Source organism: Ornithorhynchus anatinus, chromosome 5 (genome assembly GCF_004115215.2).
Source record: "Ornithorhynchus anatinus isolate Pmale09 chromosome 5, mOrnAna1.pri.v4, whole genome shotgun sequence".
NCBI lineage: Eukaryota > Metazoa > Chordata > Mammalia > Monotremata > Ornithorhynchidae > Ornithorhynchus > Ornithorhynchus anatinus.
In genome coordinates, this window is record NC_041732.1 from 30,207,484 (window position 1) to 30,227,586 (window position 20,103).

Consider the following 20,103-nt stretch of genomic DNA (forward strand, 5'->3'; position numbering starts at 1 on the left):
GGGTAGGTACAAGGTCGGACACAGTCCATGAAACTTAATAATGTTGGTATTTGTTAAGCACTTACTATGTGCAGAGCACTGTTCTAAGCACTGGGGTAAACACAGGGGAATCAGGTTGTCCCACGTGGGGCTCACAGACTTAATCCCCATTTTACAGATGAGGGAACTGAGGCACAGAGAAGTTAAGTGACTTGCCCACAGTCACACAGCTGACAAGTGGCAGAGCTGGGATTCAAACTCATGAGCCCTGACTCCAAAGCCCGTGCTCTTTCCACTGCGCCACGCTGCTTCTTATAGGGTTCACATTCTTAAATATAGAGAAGCAGCGTGGCTCAGTGGAAAGAGCACGGGCTTGGGAGTCAGAGGTCATGGGTTTGAATCCCTGCTCTGCCACTTGTCAGCTGTGTGACTGTGGGCAAGTCACTTAACTTCTCTGTGCCTCAGTTCCCTCATCTGTAAAATGGGGATGAAGACTGTGAGCCCCACGTGGGACAACCTGATTCCCCTATGTCTACCCCAGCGCTTAGAACAGTGCGCGGCACATAGTAAGCGCTTAACAAATACCAACATTATTATTATTATTATTATTATTAAATCTCATTTTACAGGTGAAGTTGTGGCACAGAGAAATAAAATGATTTGCCCAAGGTCACATAGCAGACAAGTGGCAAAACTGGGATTAGAACTCAGATTCTTTTGACTCCCAGGCCTGTGCTCTATCCACTGGGCCATACTGCTTTTATGTCACCCTTGCACTTGTATTTGCACTCCTTATTCACCCCTCCCTCAGCCCCACAGCACTTAATGACATATCCATAATTTGTTTATTTATTTATATTAATGTCTGCCTCCCTCTCTACACTGTAAACTCACTGTGGGCAGAGCATAAGTCTATCAACTCTGTTACATTGTACTCTCCCAAGTGTGTGCTACAGTGCTCTGCACACAGTAAGTGTTCAATAATTATGATTAATTGATTGAATTTAAGAAGAGATATCCCATTACCTGGGCATTATCCTGAAACCTTCTTTCTCATTTAACCTGCGTAATCAATCTGTCACTAAATGCTACTTTCATAGCACCTCTAAATTCTGCCCCTTCCTCCCCATCCAGACTGCTACCACTCTCGTTCAAGCACTTACCATACCCCACATTGGCTACTGCATCAACCTCCTCTTCTTCTTCCAGTCTCCAGTTCATACTTTACTTCCCAGATCATTTTTAGTTCCTCTAAAGCCAACTTACTCATTGTACCTCATTCTCATCAGGTTTACTGATGACCCTTTGCCCACATCTTCATTCTGGCCTGGAACTCTCTCCTGCTTCATAGCCAACAAACTACCACTCTCCCCACTTTCAGTATCCTATCATATCATATCTACTCCAAGAAGTTTTCCCCGACTAACGCCTCATTTCCCCATGCTATTTCCCTCCCTTCTGGATCACCTTTCACTTGGGCCTATACCTCTTCTTTATGGTATTTGTTAAGCACTTATTATGTGGCAGGCACAGTTCTAAGCACTGGGGTAGATACACGTTAGTCAGGTTGGACAAAGTCCTTGCGCCACAAAGGGCACACAGTCTTAATCCCCATTTTACAGATGAGGGAATTGAGGCACAGAGAAGTGAAGGGACTTTCCCAAGTCACACAGCAGACAAGTGGTGGAGCAGGGATCTAGGTTCTTCTGACTTCCAGGTCAGAGCTCTATCCACTATCTACTAGACTCACTGCTTCTCTTAAGCTTTTGATACTTCTCTTAAGCTTTTGATACTCCAACATCAGCTCCAATATATATATATATATCTATATATCCTATACTTTGCCATTTTCTCTAGGTGTAATTCAATTTATTTCTGTCTTTCCCACTAAGCTGTAAGCTCCTTGGAGGGCAGGTATCATGCTACTGTACTCTCCCAAGTGCTTAATACAGTGCTGGGCATCCTGTAAATGCTCAATAAATAGCATTGATGGATATCTATTATGCTCACCTTGATCTATTCTTTCTATCATTTTTTAATTATTTTAATTAACTCTACCTTCCCAAATGTTATTAATTTACCCCTAGCCCCTTTGATAAAGGATACAGAAAAACAAAATCCCCAGTCATTCCTTGGTTACATCAGGGTTATTTGGGATTCCTTTCCTTCATTAGATCTGGTTGTTTTTCAGTGAACTCTGGGATATATGGGATATAAACCTCCTTATTATAGAAGAGTGAAAAGGACCATTTCTTTTTCACACCGTCCAAATGGCGTCAACAATCTCCACTGACCACAAGGAAGTCTGAAGAAGAAGCCATCCTGAAGTTTGAAAGAACAATATTCCTGTTTTGGTTTGGATTGTGGATTTAAAACCTGAGATAAATTATTTTTCTTAAGAATTTGAGGGAAAAAATGGGTGTCCCTCCAGATTGTCTTTCAGCACTGGCTCCTAACTAGAATAATAAAGTTAGGTACAAGAAGCCTCACAGGTGGAAATGTTAGGCTGTAATTTCCCCTCTTTTTTAAAAAAAATCATGTTTGCTGAACACTTACGATGTGTCAGGCACTGTACTGCGCTCTGGGGTAGATACACGGTAATAAGCCTGGACACAGTGAGTGTCCCACAGGGGGCTCATAAACTCGTTATGGGCAGGGAGCATGTTTCCTTATTCTCTTGTATTGTATTCTCCCAAGCACTTAGAACAGTGCTGTACACATAATAAGCACTCAGTGAATACCACTGATTGACTGATGAATCCCCATTTTACTGATGAGGTAACTGAGGGACAGAGAAGTCAAGAGATTTGCCCAAGGTCGCACTGCAGAAAAGTGGCAGAGCCAGGATTAGAAACCATGTCCTCTGATTCCAAGACTCATTCTCTTTACACCAGGCCATACAGCTTCTCATCTTTTCCCTTTGGAAGCTGAAGTGATTTTCCCAACCATTCCCAAAACGTTCAGTGGTTTCACCCCCCAGGTAAACCGGAGAGGCTCTAGTCCTTTAATGCTCGTAATGCAAATGAAGTTGAAGAGCTCTGCCATAATGTTTCTATTTTTTCATTTTGCGAAATGTGGTGGGGCCTTGAGCATATTTCAAATAAATTGAGCAGGAATCTGTGAGTGTTGGCTACAAGAGAGTTGCAAGCTGTGAAGAAAAAAATTGCTGATTTAGAAAGAAAAACAAGGACTCTACAGGCACCCATCCCCAGCTGTGGACACTTAAGATAACAGACAATCAAATGACATAAATGAAGGCCATGCAGAGTAGGAGGCTCTACCCTGCCCATAAAAAAGACTGAGGGGAACATGATGAATTAATGCTTTAAAAGCAGCAGCAGAGTCTCTTGCATATAAGAAACAAAGAAGTAGGTGAGAAGCTATAATTATTTCCAGATTTCTTTTTCTCTTATCTAAAACATCGAAAACATCATTCTGTGTTTACATTTTCCAAAGATACAGTATTACGTGCCCTTTCCCGCTCTGCTAGCTTAATGGAGAAATTGCTCTTTGTGTTTAGCATATGTTCTGAGCCAGCACTGTATTGTTTGGCACGAACAATGGGATATGGCCTTTCCTGAATAGTTTTTCTGTGTTTCTTCCTCCAGTTTATATTCCCACTGGTAGAAATTGCATGTCCTAGAGCACTTATCCTCATCTCCTGTCTCTGGCTCAGGGTCACAATACTACTCTCTTAAATTCATTGAAAACATCCTGAACCCAAGTATCTCTTCTGTATTCCTGCCCATGTCCATCAAAGGAAGGATGAGGCAGAGAGGTGTGATGGTGGGGGAGTGGAGAAAGGAAGGACGGGTAGGGAGAGGGCAGCAAGGATAGGAGGTGGGTCCGTTATACCCAGATTTCGGACTTGGCAGCGGGCTTCCAATAAGGTTGAGTGGCAGCATGGCTTAGTGGAAAGCATGGGGATGAGAGTCAGAGGACCTGGGTTCTAACCCCCATTCTGCCACTTGTCTGCTGTGTGACCTTGTCACTTTACTTCTCTGTGCCTCAGTTATCTCATTTGATAAATTAGGAATTAAGACTGTGAGCTTCATGTGGGACATGTATACTGTGTCCAATCTATTTACCTTACATCTACCCCAACAGTTAGAAGAGTGCTTGGCACAGTAAACACTTGACAAATACCAATTTCTTTTTAAAAAAAAGGGTTTATGGATTTTATAGTTCTTGGAAGATTCTAGAAGAGTGATTACCTAGGTTTCCCAGGCCTCAGGTATCATCACCACAAGATCTTTGATTCTAGACCTTTCTTTTCTTAAATCTAGTGTCTCTGGTAGATGCATAGAACGGTTAGAAGGGGACCTGTTCTCTTTCACCTTACCACAAAAGTCCTGCCTGAAAGTTCTCAACTTTTGGCTTTTGCTTTCTGCAATCACATTGATTCTGACTAACATACACTGCTCATTAATCCCTGATACAATGAAAAGTCTGGCCTGGGTCTGAAATGGAGATAGCTTGAGGTCTAAGTAGCCTCCTCTCCCCAGGTAGTATTGCCAGTAGATCTCAGACTAAAAAGTGCAATACCTCAATATTGCACTCATCATCATTGTCTGTATTTACTGATCATCAATTTGCAATAGACTGTGAAGAGAATTACAAGAAGGGTATGAGATTCCTGCTCCTGACTAAATTAACACTTGAATAGCAGAGACAAGGAAAGTATGAAACACTAAAATTTATAATTAGGTACATAAATGATAAGGAAAAAATAGTTGGTGGTCTAATTAAAGTAGTGTGAAGGGGGCAGGGGAGGGTTGTCTGTCAAGAAAGACTTCATGTAGATGGAAGACTTTCAGTAGGTTTTCGAAGGAGAAGGAGGTGGTTTGGCCAAATGGAATAGGGAGGCATCCTGGATGTAAGTTATAATTTGGAGGTGGGACAACACTGAGTAGGTCACAGTGAAGAGTGTAGCTTGGGTAATGAGATGGTATAAGGAGGGGTATATCAGAATAAGAGATCCATGAGGAAAAGGGAAGGGAGCTCCTATAAAGTCTTGAATGCAGTGATCATGACCTTGAGTCAGATGCAGGAGTTTTTTGGATACACTGTAGGTTCTGAAGTGTAGAATAATTGGTCTATCTCACTTTTGGTGATTCTTGCTACTGAATGTGGATTGTAAGTTCCAGAGGTCAGGACTTTGGTCTACAATCCTTACTGTATTGTACTCTCCTAAATGCTTAGTATGATGCTCTGGTCACAGTAAGTATTCAAGAGATACCATTGACTGATTGCCTACTGGAATGAATCAGTAGTAATTATTGAGTGCCTACTGTATGCAGGACACCATATTAAGCAGTTGGGAGAGTTCAATACAACTGAGTTGGTAAAAAATGTTCCCTGCCTACAAGGACCTTACATTCTAGAGGGGTAGACAGACGTTGAAATAAATTATGAATATGTACATAATGTGCTCTGTGTCTGAGGGTGAGGTGATTAAAGGGTACAAATCCAAATGCAAGGATGACATAGAAGGGAAAAGGAGAGGGGAAATGAAGGTTTAGTCGGGGAAGGCCTTTTGGAAGATATGGAATTTTAATAATGCTTTGAAGGTGGGGAGTGCAACGGTCTGTTGGATATGAAGAGGAAGGTAGCTCCAGGCCAGAGGCAGGAGGTGGGTGAAGGGTTGGTAGCAAGATAAAAAAGATTGAGATATAGTGAGTAGATTGGCATTAGAAGAATGAAGTGAGCATGCTGGGTTGAGTAGGAAATCAGTGAAGTAAGATTGGTGGGGGAAAGGTGATAAAGTGTTTTTAAACCAATGGTAAGGAGTGTGATGTGGAAATGGATGGGCAATCACAGGAGATTCTTGAGGAGTGGGTTAACATGGACTGAAATTATTTTAGAAAAATGAAAGGAACAAAAGTAGAGGCATGAAAGTCAGCCAGGGTATTCGCAGGAATGGAGGTTCACAGTGATAAAGGCCTGAATGAAGGTGGAAACCACAGCTCTGCCCACATCCAAAACCTTCCTAAAATTTCACCTCCTCCAAAAGCCCTTGCCAGCACTCTGTCATATACAGCCATTCCATCTTTAGCAGTTATGAACTTTAACCCCATCCTCAGCACTCTTGAGGTGGATAGGCCTGGGGATCAGAAAGATCAGCATTCTAATCCCAGCTCCACCCCTTGTCTGCCTTGAGACCTTGGACAAGTCACTTAACTTTTCTGTGCCTCAGTTACACATCTGTCAAATGAGGATTAAGACTGGGAACCCCAAGTGAGCATGAACTTTGTCCAACCTGATTAGCTTGTATTCACCTAGTGCTTAGTGCGGTACCTGGTATGTGGCACATAGTAAGTGCTTAACAAATGGCATAAAAAAAATTCATCTTGAGTTTATTCTATTTGTAAATGTATGTCCATTACCTCTGTTAGAGTGTAAGCTTCTTGTGGGCAGGGAATGTGTCTCTTAATGTGTCTCTTCTCTAGTGTGTATTTCCCTAGTGTTTAGTACAGTGCATTGCACCAAATGAGCACTCAATAAATACTAGCTACTTCTGGTGGTGACTGTCGAGAGAAGAGGGTGTATGCATCAGTACATTGGTGAAATATTAGAGAAACAAATGGCAAGAGAGTAACATGGATGTCATAGAGGATGAGAAAAAGGAATCAGTCTTCCAAGAGAGAAATGCAGTGGGATGTACAAGTTGGGAAGAGAGGGGTTTAGAAGGGAAAATGAGGAGTTCTTTTTTAGACTCACTCAATCTAAATGGGGCAGCAGGAGGGTCAAGAGGAGTTATCTCAGAGAGAGGAAAATAAGGGAACCTAGAAAACAGGTGAGAGATCCATCTGGGGATATAGGTTTAAATGTCATCCACTAAAAGATGACAGTTGAGCCAGGTCTGCAGGCTGTTGGTTCAAGTGCAGTATCAGGAGAAAGGTAGGCGAGAGTCAAGAGTTACAGATTCTCAGCTGAGACACTCTGGGATTTGTGACTCTTCCCAATAAATTACACAACACTGCTGGCTGTCAGCCTTTCCAACCTCTGTAGATTTGACCCCTGAGAACAGTTCATGTTTAAGTTGGCAGCCATGAATGTGACTAGGATAACCCACAATTTGAATGATGGGGAGGGACATTGTAGCTGACACATGGAACGTGGTCTGTGGTTTTAGGCCCCTAAATAGACCCCGACTCAGCCATTCTTAGGGGTTGGGGAAAGGGGGACAAGATGAACTTACCTGTGGGGCAGAAGAGGTGAACAATATAAGCTCAATCTTCTATGCTCTGAAAGGGAAAAGGCATTTAGTTTTACCGTTCTGCTTTACTGTGAGTCTGCATCTATTGCCTGATCCTGAGGGTGGCTAACTCTTCCCAGAAATGATGAAGGTTTCAATTAGGACAACAGTCTTGAAGGCTTTCCTATCTGACTTGATTAAGATAGTTACCTGGGCAGAGGGGAGCCTTTGGAGCCCAGAAGGCTATTGGCAAACTTCCCTTTCTTCCATTCATTGCTTATCTGCTTTCCAGAAAGACAAAACGTTGCTAGTTAACAGTGTTGATTCCAGGACTCCCAAGCAGCACAGTGATGCCCACGGGTCCTAATTGGTCACAGCACTGGAATTCCTAGATGGGAAAAGTTTGTGGGGGTTAGGGGATTCACATTGAAACATGCCTGCCACTAAAAAATTCCTTATAAAGTTTCTGGCTAAGATCATGTGTTCTGCCAAATGTAATTTCATCTGTGTCTTTAAAGCTGACTCCTAGTTTGTGCTCTAATAATAAATGAAGACTTCAAAAGGGTTTGATTAATATTGTGGTTAAAGGATGAAAGATGCAGGACAAGTGCACATATATTTCCCTAGCACCTGCTCTACAGATACTCAGGTGTGTGTGTGCATATACTTGTAGACTGGATAAAATCCACTTTGATGCATTTCAATATTTTTTTAATGGACCAAACAAGTTTTCTGTTTGGATAACACAGAATTCACTCATCTTGTGCTAGGTTCATCATATCTTATCCAGAAATTGTAATGGCAAGTAATCAGCCCAACACAAAGGGGAAGAGAAATACGTTCCTTTTGGAAGGACCCCATGGAGAGAAAACCTCACAGGGCAGAGATAGGTCCTGCAGAGACAGAGAAATGATGTGCCTCGAAAAAAACTGACCATGATGCAGACAACAGATGAGGAGCTATCACTCTGTTAGAAGTGATGCTTTATACAGTAGTAGGCAGTTTCTACTCATATCCTCCCAGGTTTCTTCTACTTGCAGTTTTTGCAGGATAGTTCAGGGTTTTCTTGGGTTTCTTGGTCATGAGAAATAGCCCTAACATCCCAAATCTGTTAGCTAACATTGAGCTGAGTCCAAGGGGGTAAATGGCACCCTTTTCCTGGAAACTTTGGACCTGGCCCACCCCAAGTTATCCGGGCCCAGGTTGGAGAGGCTGATGCAGTGTTGGGGGATCCCTGGGGGAATTTACCTAGCAGGTCTGGCTTGGATCTGACACAATGACCCACTGGGGCAACCTCAAATTCAGTGCTTAATTTGTTCAGGAAGAAAAGCAGGGGTCTAAATGCTCGTACCTACCTTATTATGATGGCCTCAGATGGAATGGACAAGGGGTTTAAGAGAGTTAAAGACCAGGTGAAAATGAAAGGACTTGCACTATTGTACATATTCCCTGTCACTGATCCTTTTAGATAAGAACTAAGAACTAGAGGGGCCAAGGAGAGACCCTAGGAATCAGCCCAAAGGAGCTGAAGCTATGTCCCAAAAAACCCTGGCACAAAATGAGCTCGAAGAAACCTTACCCCTCCCAGGGAGGTTCAGGGCCAGGGATAAATAAAAGCCAGCTTACTTCTTGGAGCTGCTCTTGTCTGAGGGTGAAGACCATTCTCCTCGGAGCCCTTGTCTGCTTTTTAACTTCTCCTCAAAACCTCCAAATAGAATGGTTTAGAAGAGCACTATAACTCCATTCATCTCCAGATTCAGATGAGTCTTCATCCCAGAGAAATCACCTCTCCCACAGAAGCAAGAAAATGAAGTTGCATTTCTTTCCCACCATTTGCATCCATTGAGTGACATTTAGTATGAACTTTCAACTCCAGGAGAGACTTCTTTTTGCTTTTATTTTGAACTACTTTAACATAGCAATTTATGGTTCGCGTTATAGCTTCTTCAACTATAATTCTAAGGCTTTGCTTCAAGAAGAACTCTTCCTTTAAAATTAATCACAAAATCCCCACAGTGAAGTAATGAAAATGTACATGGCCCCTTTAACCAGTGGAACATCCTCTTCAACCAGTGCTATGTCAGAATTCAAATGACATCTCAAATAACATGCAAATGTGAGGGAAAAAAATAGTTTAGACATCTAGTCCAGTTTCTTTTCCAATTTTTTCAATCTCCATCTTCCAAGTGAAGTCACTAGAAAATGGAAGCAGTAGACAAGCTACCTTAAGGAGATATTGCACTCCTAAAGAAGCACAAAGTATGTACATAGAATGACAACAGCCATACAAAAAATGTATAGAGAAATTAATTGTGCAACTGAATCAGGAAAGTAGGATATTTGCAAATGTGAGAATCCTATAAAAATCAACTGTTGTTGGTTTTACTTTACCAAAGTGAAGTTTTACATATATTATATATATATACACATAATACAGTGTGAATTTGCTATTGTGCTTAGCCAAGCAAATGTAAAGGGAAGCTGAAAAGTGATGTATATTATCCCATTTTTCCTGTTAGATGATCATACAAAAATTGTGCTGTAAGGGATCTCAAGAGATCTACTGGTCCAGCCCTCTGCGCTATGGCAGGTAAATAACTAAACCAACCAAAATGGTGGTCTTCAATTCTTTTCTTAAATATCTCCAGGAATGAAGCCTCCAAAATCACCCCAGTAGCTTATTCTAGCATATAGCACCTTGCAGCTTACCTCTGTGCCTCTAACCCCAATTTCCTCTGCTTTAATTTGAGTCCATTTTCTCTTGGTTGGTCTTCAGAAGACACAGAGGGCAACTGATTAACATCCTCATAATGCCCCCACCCCTCATAACTTTGAAGACAGTCATTAAAGTCACATCTTAGCTGTATTTCTCTGGGTTAAACAGCATAGATTCTTTTAATCTTTCCTCAGTGGAACTGTTTTCCAACAGTGACAGGCATACATTTTCTAAAAATATTTCTTGGAAGCAATTTTAAAGGTTCTATTTCCAATTTAAAGAATATAACTTGTTCATTTTTATAAAGTTCACTATTAGTGTCCATCTTTAATTCCAATTGTACGCTAAGAAAACAATTCACAATGCTCCCCAAAATAGAAATGAAACCCAAAAAATGGATTACAAATATTGAGTTTTCAGGAGAAATCTCTGTTTAATAAAACATAGGTTTCCCAACTATGAATGTGGCTACTGCTTCCAGAACCACTGATCAGAGGGAGAAAATGAGGGTATTAAGCAGGAGACTCAACCACTGGAAACAAAAATCCTTTGAAGTTGTGGGCTGCTCTGATATTTTCAAGGTGAGAAACCTTGAAGGAAATTGACTCCTCTGGAATGGAAAGGTTACTATCTGGGAATGATCAAACTCCTTCAGCAGCAGTGAGGCCCCTATACTGGCTTTTCTTCATGAGATAGACCATAGTTGCCTCCTTATCTAGGAATCCCAATCATATTCACCATAGTGCTCAAACCAGCAACAGTGGTTAAGGCCTCTGCAGCTATTCCCACCATAAAAATAATATTGCTCTGCATTTCCATCTTTTCAAAAGCTCTGCAAACCCAATACTCTTTCTGCTCAGCACCTGCAACTTCTTATTTTTAATATCTTCTTCCGTTTCCAGCTTTTTCAAATCCTGCACACTTGATTCCCCCGGCTTGGTATTCTGTTTCCAATCTCCACAGTGTCCCTTGGCTATTCTTCTGTCACTGTGGCAGTTGCAACAGGACTTTAATTTTAGGAGCTGTGACAGGGAGGAAGTGCTTCTTTCTCGGCAGCAGAGGTCTTTGTTTGCTGGTTACTTACAAGCGGTAGCAGATTCCTTAGAAGAGAGGCAGAGTCCCAACCCTAAAACCCTTCTCACTTTCTTGTATCCTACCTGGGCAGGACCAGTCTTCTTCCATCTTGAGTGGCTGCAGGGACACAGAGCTCTAGCTGATATTAAATGCATACACAAAATGGAAATTTAGCACAATCCTTAAATAACGATCCAATCAGATTCCATGTCGACTTTAATCCTCAAACAATCCAGTCATATCAGCTTCCTTCCAGAGCCAGTGTTATCCCTAAACCAATGTGAAAATTCACACATTGTGTTTGGGATGATGAAAAGAAATACACTTCAGTAAAATGGAAAGCAGGGCACTTAATTATCCTGACCATTTGGGGACAAGATACAAATCCTTCCGCAAAGGCAAGCTTTCAACCAAATGTTGCTTAGCAATACAAACATTTACAGTCTGATTATCAGTGTCACTAATGGGTTTTTGTTAAGTTTATCTATATCAACTGATCTTCCAGTGTCATGGTTTTGGGAGAGAGTTTGGGAGTCTTCTCCAGGAGGACCCAGGAATTCTACCTGACTGGTTGCTGAGAGTGCTGATAGCACCTTGCTGTCCCTCCCACCCCGAGGTGAGTCTCCTTAGTTTTTGGTGACTGTACTATGGTCACCATGATGACAACAGTGTTCCTGGATCTGGTCTGGAGGCAGAATTAAAGATACTAAGGACTCAAACTACTTTGCTTGTCAGTATAGCACTGTTCCCATGACTTACTTGATGCCAGTGATTTGTTTTGCCCCTTTGCAGATTTGGATCAAAAATTATTCTTCTAGTGAAAATACACTTGCCCATACAGACTTGGCCATGGTGGACTAGAAAACTAGGAAAAAAAGCATAAAGCTCTGTTTCATAGCAATGTCATGCAAAAGCATCACATTCTGGAATTGGACTGGATTTTACTTAGAACCCAACCTGAAAACAGAGGGGACTTTATTCCTGAACTTTTCTCCTACATGATTCCATCAATATTTAGCCCCCAAATGCCTACTCCATTGGAGCCATGAGGACATTTGATTTAAACAATGTGAATTTTGCAAAACTCGGCACAATTACAAGGTGGGTTAGGTGGCCACAGATGGATATTTAAAATTCAAACTTCAGAAAGTGATGATTAACTTAATTCGAACTTAAAGGGTTCTTCTGAGAAGGCTCTGAAATCCTTCACCAGTTTGATTCCTATCTGCTGTAAAATCCAGTGGGTATATGTTTCACACACCAGTGTGCAACGTTTAAAGAACTTCAAGGGGGTCATTAACACATTCTTGTTAAGTTAAGCAAAATTTCTTTGAAACTGGGCTTTTCTCCAGATCTTGTTGCTGCAATCAATCAATCGGTGACAAGGAAGAGCCTCTTGATCCCGGGCTCTGGGCAGCATGATGAGTTGGATGATAAATCAATCAATCATATTTATTGAGTGCCTACTGTGTGCAGAGCACTGTACTAAGCACTTGTGAGAGTACAGTAAAACAGAGTTGGTAGATACGTTCCCTGCCCATAACGAGCTTACAATCTAGAGGATGACAGAGCAGGCATGAGGGCAAGAGGGATGCCTGCTTGGAGCTAATGAACATGCTGGCCATTGGGAATTGGGTTTCTGGCTGCTGATCCATGGCCATTTTTCAGACACTCAGGTTCATTGTCTTCAGACAGGACCTCCTCTTCATCATCACTCCTCACATCCTGTATCTCCTGGCAAAGAGGAAAAATGTATCATTCATTCATTCATTCATTCATTCATTCATTCAAATGTATTAATTGAGTACTGCACTAAGCACTTGGAAAGTACAATTCAGCAGTAAAGAGAGACAATTCCTGCCCACACCGGGCTTGTAACTTCACTTGAACATAAAGATTCCCTGCATCTGCTAGAAAGACAACAGCAGCACCAGTGATAAAGCCAATGACCAACCTTTATTTTAAGCATGCTTGTGCCTTCTAGCACAGTGATGTGCATTTTCTGGTGGCTAATAACATTCCCCCCCCACCCACACGCTCAGTCATATAAGGCAAACCCAAGGGAGCTATGTGCCCACACCAAGATGGAGATAACAGAGATCCCTAATACTCAGCTCTAAGTTTGGTCAATTCAACCAGTGCTCAATCCACATTTTCTCTAAACATTGCTCTTTTTAAATACTTTCTTTGTGCCAGCAGGCACTATACTAAGCACTGGGGTCGATATAAGATGATCAGGTTGGACACAGCCCCTGTTGCACATGGGGCTGTGAGTCTAAATTGGAGAAAGGAGAATTTAATCTCCATTTTACAGAAGAGGTAATGGAGATACAGAGATGTTAGATGATTTCCTTAAGGTCACAGGGCAGACAAATGAGAGGGTTAGGATTAGAACTCAGGTCCTCTGACTCCCAGGCCAGTTCTCTTTTCACTGAGCCAAGCTGCTTCCCAATTTAGCTCTTACTTATGAGCAGCGTCACTTATTTCCAGTGATAGATAATGCTACCATGATCACGCAGCTACTAGCCTGCCAGGGGAGGAAACAAAGCAGTTATTTTTTCAGGAGGCACATAATGCTACTTGGAGCTTCCGTACTAACAATAGAAGCATCAGTTGTGGGCAATCAATCAACGGTATTTATTGAGCACTTACTATGTGCAGAGCACTTTATTAAGCACTTGGAAGAGGATGATACCACAGAATGAGTGGATACAGTACCTGCCCATAACAAGTTTACAGGGAACAACCTACTCTGTTGTATTGTACTTTTCCACGTGCTTAGAACACTGTTCTGCACTCAGTAAGCACTTAATAAACATCATTAGTTGATCATATTTCTGTGGCTCCTAATTTTGAGACTTTTTAAGAGTGCTTTTCACCTACTAGAAGTTGTAATGTTATCTAGTGAGCTCCTGCTCTGTGATGAGCACCATACTAAATGCTGGGTGAATAATAAATAAATGAACTAGGACAACTTCCCTGTCCCCCTACTAACTAAATCCTAGTTAAGCAGCAGAGGCTGATGTTTGTATATCCTTTAATAGGTAATTTAAAGAATTGAGAAAAAATTGGGACTACTGCAAGATGGTGGCAGAGTTGGAAGTCTTTAAGACCCACTCGCACTGTAGGTTCTGCCATTTGACCCGCATTTAGAAAAAGAAAAGCCATTTATTTAAAATAAATCTCACATTATACAATTTGGCTTTTCTCTTTGTATGCTACATCTTTCGTTGGTTGCCAGTCCGATGTATGACTAATAACAATTATTATTATGATTGTGCTATTTGTTAAGTGCTTACTATATTGACAAACCACCACACTAAGGGCTGGGGTAAATACAAGAAAATCAGGTCCCACATGGGGATCATAGTCTAAGTAGGAAGGAGAACAGGTATTTAATCCCCATTTTGTAGAAGGTTTTGCGTCAAACAAAAGTTAAGTGACTTGCCCAAAGTCACATGGCAGGTAAACGGTGGGTCTAGGACTAGAATCCAGGGCCTCTGACTCCTAGACTCTTGTTCTTTCCACTAGGCCATGATTATTCATACCTTGCCGCATCAATTCTTTACTATCCTTAGATGAAAGAAATCCTCCTATTAGAGTCATCTCACTTTGCTATCTGCTCACAACACATGGAACTTTCCCCAGTGAGTGGAATAATTTCTTTCTTTCTTTTTTCTTTCTTTCTTTTTTCTTTCTTTCGTTCTCGTTCTCTTTCTCATTCTCTCTCTTTCTCTTGCTCTTTCTTTCTTTCTTTCTTTCCTTCCTTCTTTCCTTCTCTACTTCTCTCCTTTCCTTCTCTCCTCTTTCTCTCTCTCCTTCTCCTCCTTTCTTTCTCTCTCTCCCTTTCTTTATCTGGTTGTCTCTCTCTTCTCTCTTTCTCTCTCTCTCTGCCTCCCTCTCTTCCTCCCTCCCAGATGCCAAGCTACATGAGGCCCCAGAGTGAGAGATAGATCTTATGAGAGCAGAAGATGATGCAAATCATGGGGAGCCCATGTGATGAGTGTGAAAACCAAGCAGAGATCCCTGAAAAAGAGCGAAATTTCCTGGTTGCCTTCACACTTTCAAAGAAGCCCAAGGGGCAAAAAGTAAAGCAGCACCCAAGGAGGGGAATAGGAGGCTCTATCCACTCAAACCTCTCATTTTGGCAAAATGAAATGTCTGGCCACATTAATCATGCTTTTTTTTTTGTGCCCAGTGGTCTGCTGCTGACTGCCACTATTGCATCTGGGGTCTTTGCAACCGAATATCTTCTCCTTTGTGTACTGAGTTTCCATGTAATTGTATGGAAAGTGAAAATCTAAAGCATAAACTCTTCAGTCCTAATCACCAAAAATAAACTTCCTGGGGCTCTTGTCTCAAAGTATATTCCTTTCCTGAATAACACGGAAAGAGTCTCAAAATAAACAACTCTTACTGTAAACACTAAGGAACAAACTTGGCATCTCATCAGTTAAAAGAGAAGAGGATAAAGCAACCTTTCCATGACATGCTGTGAGATCAGATCCCACGTGGGATCAACTCGGACGTAGCCTTTAAGGAAAGGGCCACAGTGATGTTCAGATTCCTGTTCCCATTCACTTAGGCTTCCACCCTCCCCTCCCTCGATCTTGGGTGGAAGTATTTTTGTGGGGAAAACAAATAACCCAAGTCACAACACAGAAGTGAAATCATAGCCGGGAAGGCAGACCCACACAAGCCTGATGCTCTAGGGGCTCAAAATAGGAGCTGGACGGACTGGCCTTTTATCCAGAGAAAACTGGGAGGAGCACCATTTCCCAGTAATCTCTCCTTTCCTGAGGGAAAAAGAAAAACTAGCAGAGGAAATGGATTTTTTCCTCTGGGAGGAGGGTAAGGGGGGAAAGTGTGTTTGTCCAAAACTATGAGAGGCTGGCAAGTGGGTAGCCATCTGGAGCTATGGTTGTCCTGGGCCACCCTATACTATTATTCTGACAAATCTAAATCCCACCTTGTGGTTTTCTCATCCTGGTAGGTGCCAGGAGGAAATTTCCTAAGGTCTCCATGCTGACCCTACAGTCCAACCTAATCTCAGCCATGGCAAAAGATGGTTCAGCCTACTGCTGCGGGAAAGGTTGTAGAGAAGGACATCAGAAACAGAGACCACAAAGAGATTGATCAACACCAGTGAGAAGTGTTGTGGCCCAGTGGAAGAAGCATGGGCCTGGGGAGCAAAAAGGCCTGGACAAGTCATTACACTTCTCTGTGCCTTGGTTACCTCATCCATAAAATTGAAATTAAGACTATGAGCCCCCTTGAGGGACAAGGATTATGTTCAACCTGATTTGCTTGCATCTACCCCATTGCTTGGCACATAGTAAGCACTTAAATACCACAATCATTATTATTATTATTATCACCATAGCAACTACTGAGCTTCCCCGAGGGAAGGTGAGGGAGGTGGCAAAGTAGCACGTTCATCCATCTTCATCCCTAATGGCTAGAAAGGCAACTGTAGTTATTCAGGTAGTTGGAAAATGGAAAGATCTAGGTACCAGTGAAAACTTTCTACTCCATCCACTTGTTCTGCAAACATTTCTGCCAAGAACTACCCCTACTGTGTTTTCCTATAAGTGAGTACATACAAGGGGAAAGTGCCTTGCTGTATTTGTTAAGCACTTTTATGTCAAGCACTGTACTAAGCGCTGGGGAGGATACAAGATAATCAGGGCAGACACAATTCCTGTCCTATACACTGTTCACAGTCTAAGTAGGAAGGAAAACAGGTACTGAATCCCCATTTTACAGATGAGGTAACTGAGGCACAGAGAAGTGATGTGACTTGTCCAAGATCACATAACAGGCCCGTGGTGGAGCTGGGATTAGAACCCAGATTCTCTGACTCCCAGGTCTGTGCTCTTTCCCCTGGGCATTCTCCACTCTAAGTTTGTTAAAGATTAATACCATCTTCCAACAATTTAAGATTTTGAAAGTATAATATGAAAGTAGAAACTGTGCATGCTGTTCTTTTTGTTAAATTATTTAACTGACTCTAAGCTTTACATGTTGGTGGATTTTGCTACAAGACTGTACAGTTAGAATTATAACCAATTGCATAACAACAAAAAACAGATAAAAGAAGTACAAGCACAGTAGTTGGAAAACAGAACCAAGTCCCGTTTAATTTAATGCTTTGGTTTCTTGGTATAGGGAAACACTAAACCATTGTGGAAAATAGACGTATTTTATATTCTAGATGACTAATCCATTTAATCTATCTAAGTGGGGCAACAGTTTCAAAGTTTACAAGACGCAACAATAATACTATAAAATCTGTAATAGAGCTATTTGTAGGAAGCCAAATACAGGATTAAAAAACTCTTTGTTCTTTTGTTTAACCCTTTCTCCTCTTTTCTCTTCCTCAAGGAATTAAATGAACTGTACACCTCAATATTTCACTGGTTTATAATAATAGCTGTGGTATTTCTTGAGTGCTTACTATGTGCCTAGCACTATACTAAGCTCTGGGATAGATTCAAGATAATCAGGTCCCAAAATCTAAGTAGGAGGGGGAACAGGTATTGAATCCCCACTTCGTAGGTGAGGAAACTGAGGCACAGAGAAATTAAGTGACTTGCCCAGGATCACAAAACAGGTATGCGCTGGAGTTGGAATTGGAACCCAAGTCCTCTGACTTCTAGGTCTATGCTCTTTCTACTAGGCCAAGCTGGTTTTCTACAGTAGAGTTCCTGCTCTCAAGGAGTTTAATTAATACTATTAAAAAAGGGTTTACAATCTAGTGGGGGTGATAGATATTGAAATAAATTGTAAAAGAAAAGATAGCTATAAAGATACGTACACAAGTGCTGTGGGGCTGGGAGTGGAATATCAAAGTCCTTAAGGGCTACATAACTAAGTGCAGAGGTGATGCAGAAAGGAGGGTGAATAAGGAGAAAATAATAATAATATTTATAATAGTATTTGTTAAGCGCTTACTATGTGCCAAGCTCTGTTCTAAGCAATGGGGTAGATACAAGGTAATCAGGTTGTCCCACATGGGGCTCACAGTCTTAATTCTCATTTTATAGATGAGGTAACTGAGGCACAGAGAAGTTAAGTGACTTGCCCAAAGTCACACACATTGGTGGAGTCAGGATTACAACCCACGCCCTCTGACTCCCAAACCTGGCCTCTTTCCATATTGCCATGCTGCTTCGCCCATAACAGGAGTTACTCAGGGCAGGCCTTCTGGAGGAAACATGATTTTAGTAGGGCTTTGAAGATAGGGACAGTGTGCCTGCTGCATATGAAGGTGGGGGCTTCCAGGAAAGAGGGAGGATGTGAACAAAGGGTACAGACAGTAGGTTGGTGTTAGAGAAGCAGAGTCTGTAAACTGGGTTGTAGGAGAAGATTAGTGAGGTCAGGTCGGGTTGGAGGAGAGCTGATTGAGAACCTTAAAGTTGATGGTTATGAGTTTCTTTTTGATGCTGTGATTCATTCTTTCATTCAATCATATTTATTGACCATTTACTGGGTGCAGAGCACTGTACTAAGCGCTTGGGATAGAACAATGCAACAACAAACAGACACATTCCCTGCCCTCAAGGAGCTTATAGTCTAGAGGACTAGGCAACCTACTGGAAATTTTTGAGGAGTGGGGAGATGTGCACAGAATGCTGTTTTAGAAGAATAATCAGGGTGAAATATGGACTGAAGTGGAGAGAGACAGGAAGAAGGGAAGTCAGGAAGGAGTCTGATGCAGTAGTACAAAGTAGGATATAATAAGGTCTTGGACCAGCGTAGTAGCAATTTGGAAGAAGAAGAAGAAGGGGCTGATTTTAAAGTGCATAGGCATGTAACAATTCCCCTTTCTCCCTTATGGCTTCTTAATAACTGTGGAAATAATTGGGATGCTTGTTAAGCACCTACTATGTGCCAAGCACTGTACTAAGTGCTTAGGTAGACACAAAATAATCGGGTCATACATGTATCTCACAGTCTAAGCTGGAGAGAGAACAGGTTCTGAATACTCATTTACAGATGAAGGAACTGAGGCACACAGCAGTTAAGTGATACAAGACATACAGCAGTTACATGGTGGAGTCAGGATTAGAATCTAGGTCCTCTGACTCCCAGGCCCATGCTCTTTCCATTAAGCCAGGTTCCTTCTCTCTCAGGGTTTATCAGAGTTTGTGACATGCACCTAGATAGCATAGAACCTATAAAGGCATTTAAAGATCCCAAACCAACTTGCCACATTTCTGCTGTTTGACTTTGAGCAAGTCACTTTACTTCTCTGTGCCTCAGTTCTGTCATCTGTAAAACAGGGATTAAGCCTGTGAGTCTTATGTGGGAGAGGAACCATGACCAACCTGATTATCTTGTATCTACCCCAGGGCTTAGAACAGTGCCAGATACAGAGTAAACACTTAAATACCATAATTATTAGTATTACCTGGAAATACATCCAATATATTCAAGAATGACCCAAAATATTCTCCAATGCATGGACAGCAAGACTTCTGCTTTGAGGGCTAAAGGTATAAAGCCAATATGCTCACTATGGCTCTCCTTCCCCCAGTATATTGCAGGGCTGGTGCTTGCTCACTATCATTTACGAACCTGAAGAAATCATCCAAGGGTATGCGCAACCCTGTTCAATACTTCAGATTCATTTGCTCTCTGGCACAACCTAAAGATTTTCTGAAAATGAGCTCGATCAATGGATAAAGTTGCGCTGTGACTGCCCAACTACCATTAGAAAAAAACATCCAAATGCCTTGAAAAGAGGTTAAAACTTCAATCGACTGTGGGTTGACACACTTCAACTGAAGAACTTTAGGTTTTTTTCATCAACTACTAATTTTAACAGAGACAAAGAGATGTCTTTGGGAATGCATACAGATTGAGCTGTAAGATCCCAAATGAGTAGTGAAGTGAGAAAATTTGTAAATCCATTATGATAGTGAATCACCAAGCCTATAAATTCAGTCTGCATAACATGTAGTTCTCACTGAAAGCACTCAAGTATGTCTGAATGGTAAGGCTCTTTATGCTGTCAGCCTGTAGCAACCATAAGCATCAACCTTGGTTTCAGGACTGGATGATGACTCTTATTTGCCTGGATGTTCAAAGTAAGCTTTATCTTTCTATGGTGTGTCCCTCAAAAAGGTTAGAG

At 41.7% G+C, this 20,103-nt stretch overlaps 1 protein-coding gene across 2 annotated transcripts in view; it reads right to left on the bottom strand.

Annotated features, from left to right (window-relative positions):
* Positions 1–9,055: 9,055 nt before the first annotated feature.
* CERS3 (ceramide synthase 3) overlaps positions 9,056–20,103 on the bottom strand; it is a 98,778-nt gene continuing 87,730 nt past the window's right edge. For both annotated transcript variants that reach the window (XM_029064763.2, XM_029064761.2), the window contains one exon: positions 9,056–12,701. In XM_029064763.2, the coding sequence (XP_028920596.1) occupies positions 12,573–12,701 (129 nt within the window). In that variant the 3' untranslated portion in view covers positions 9,056–12,572. The remainder of the gene's footprint in view (positions 12,702–20,103) is intronic.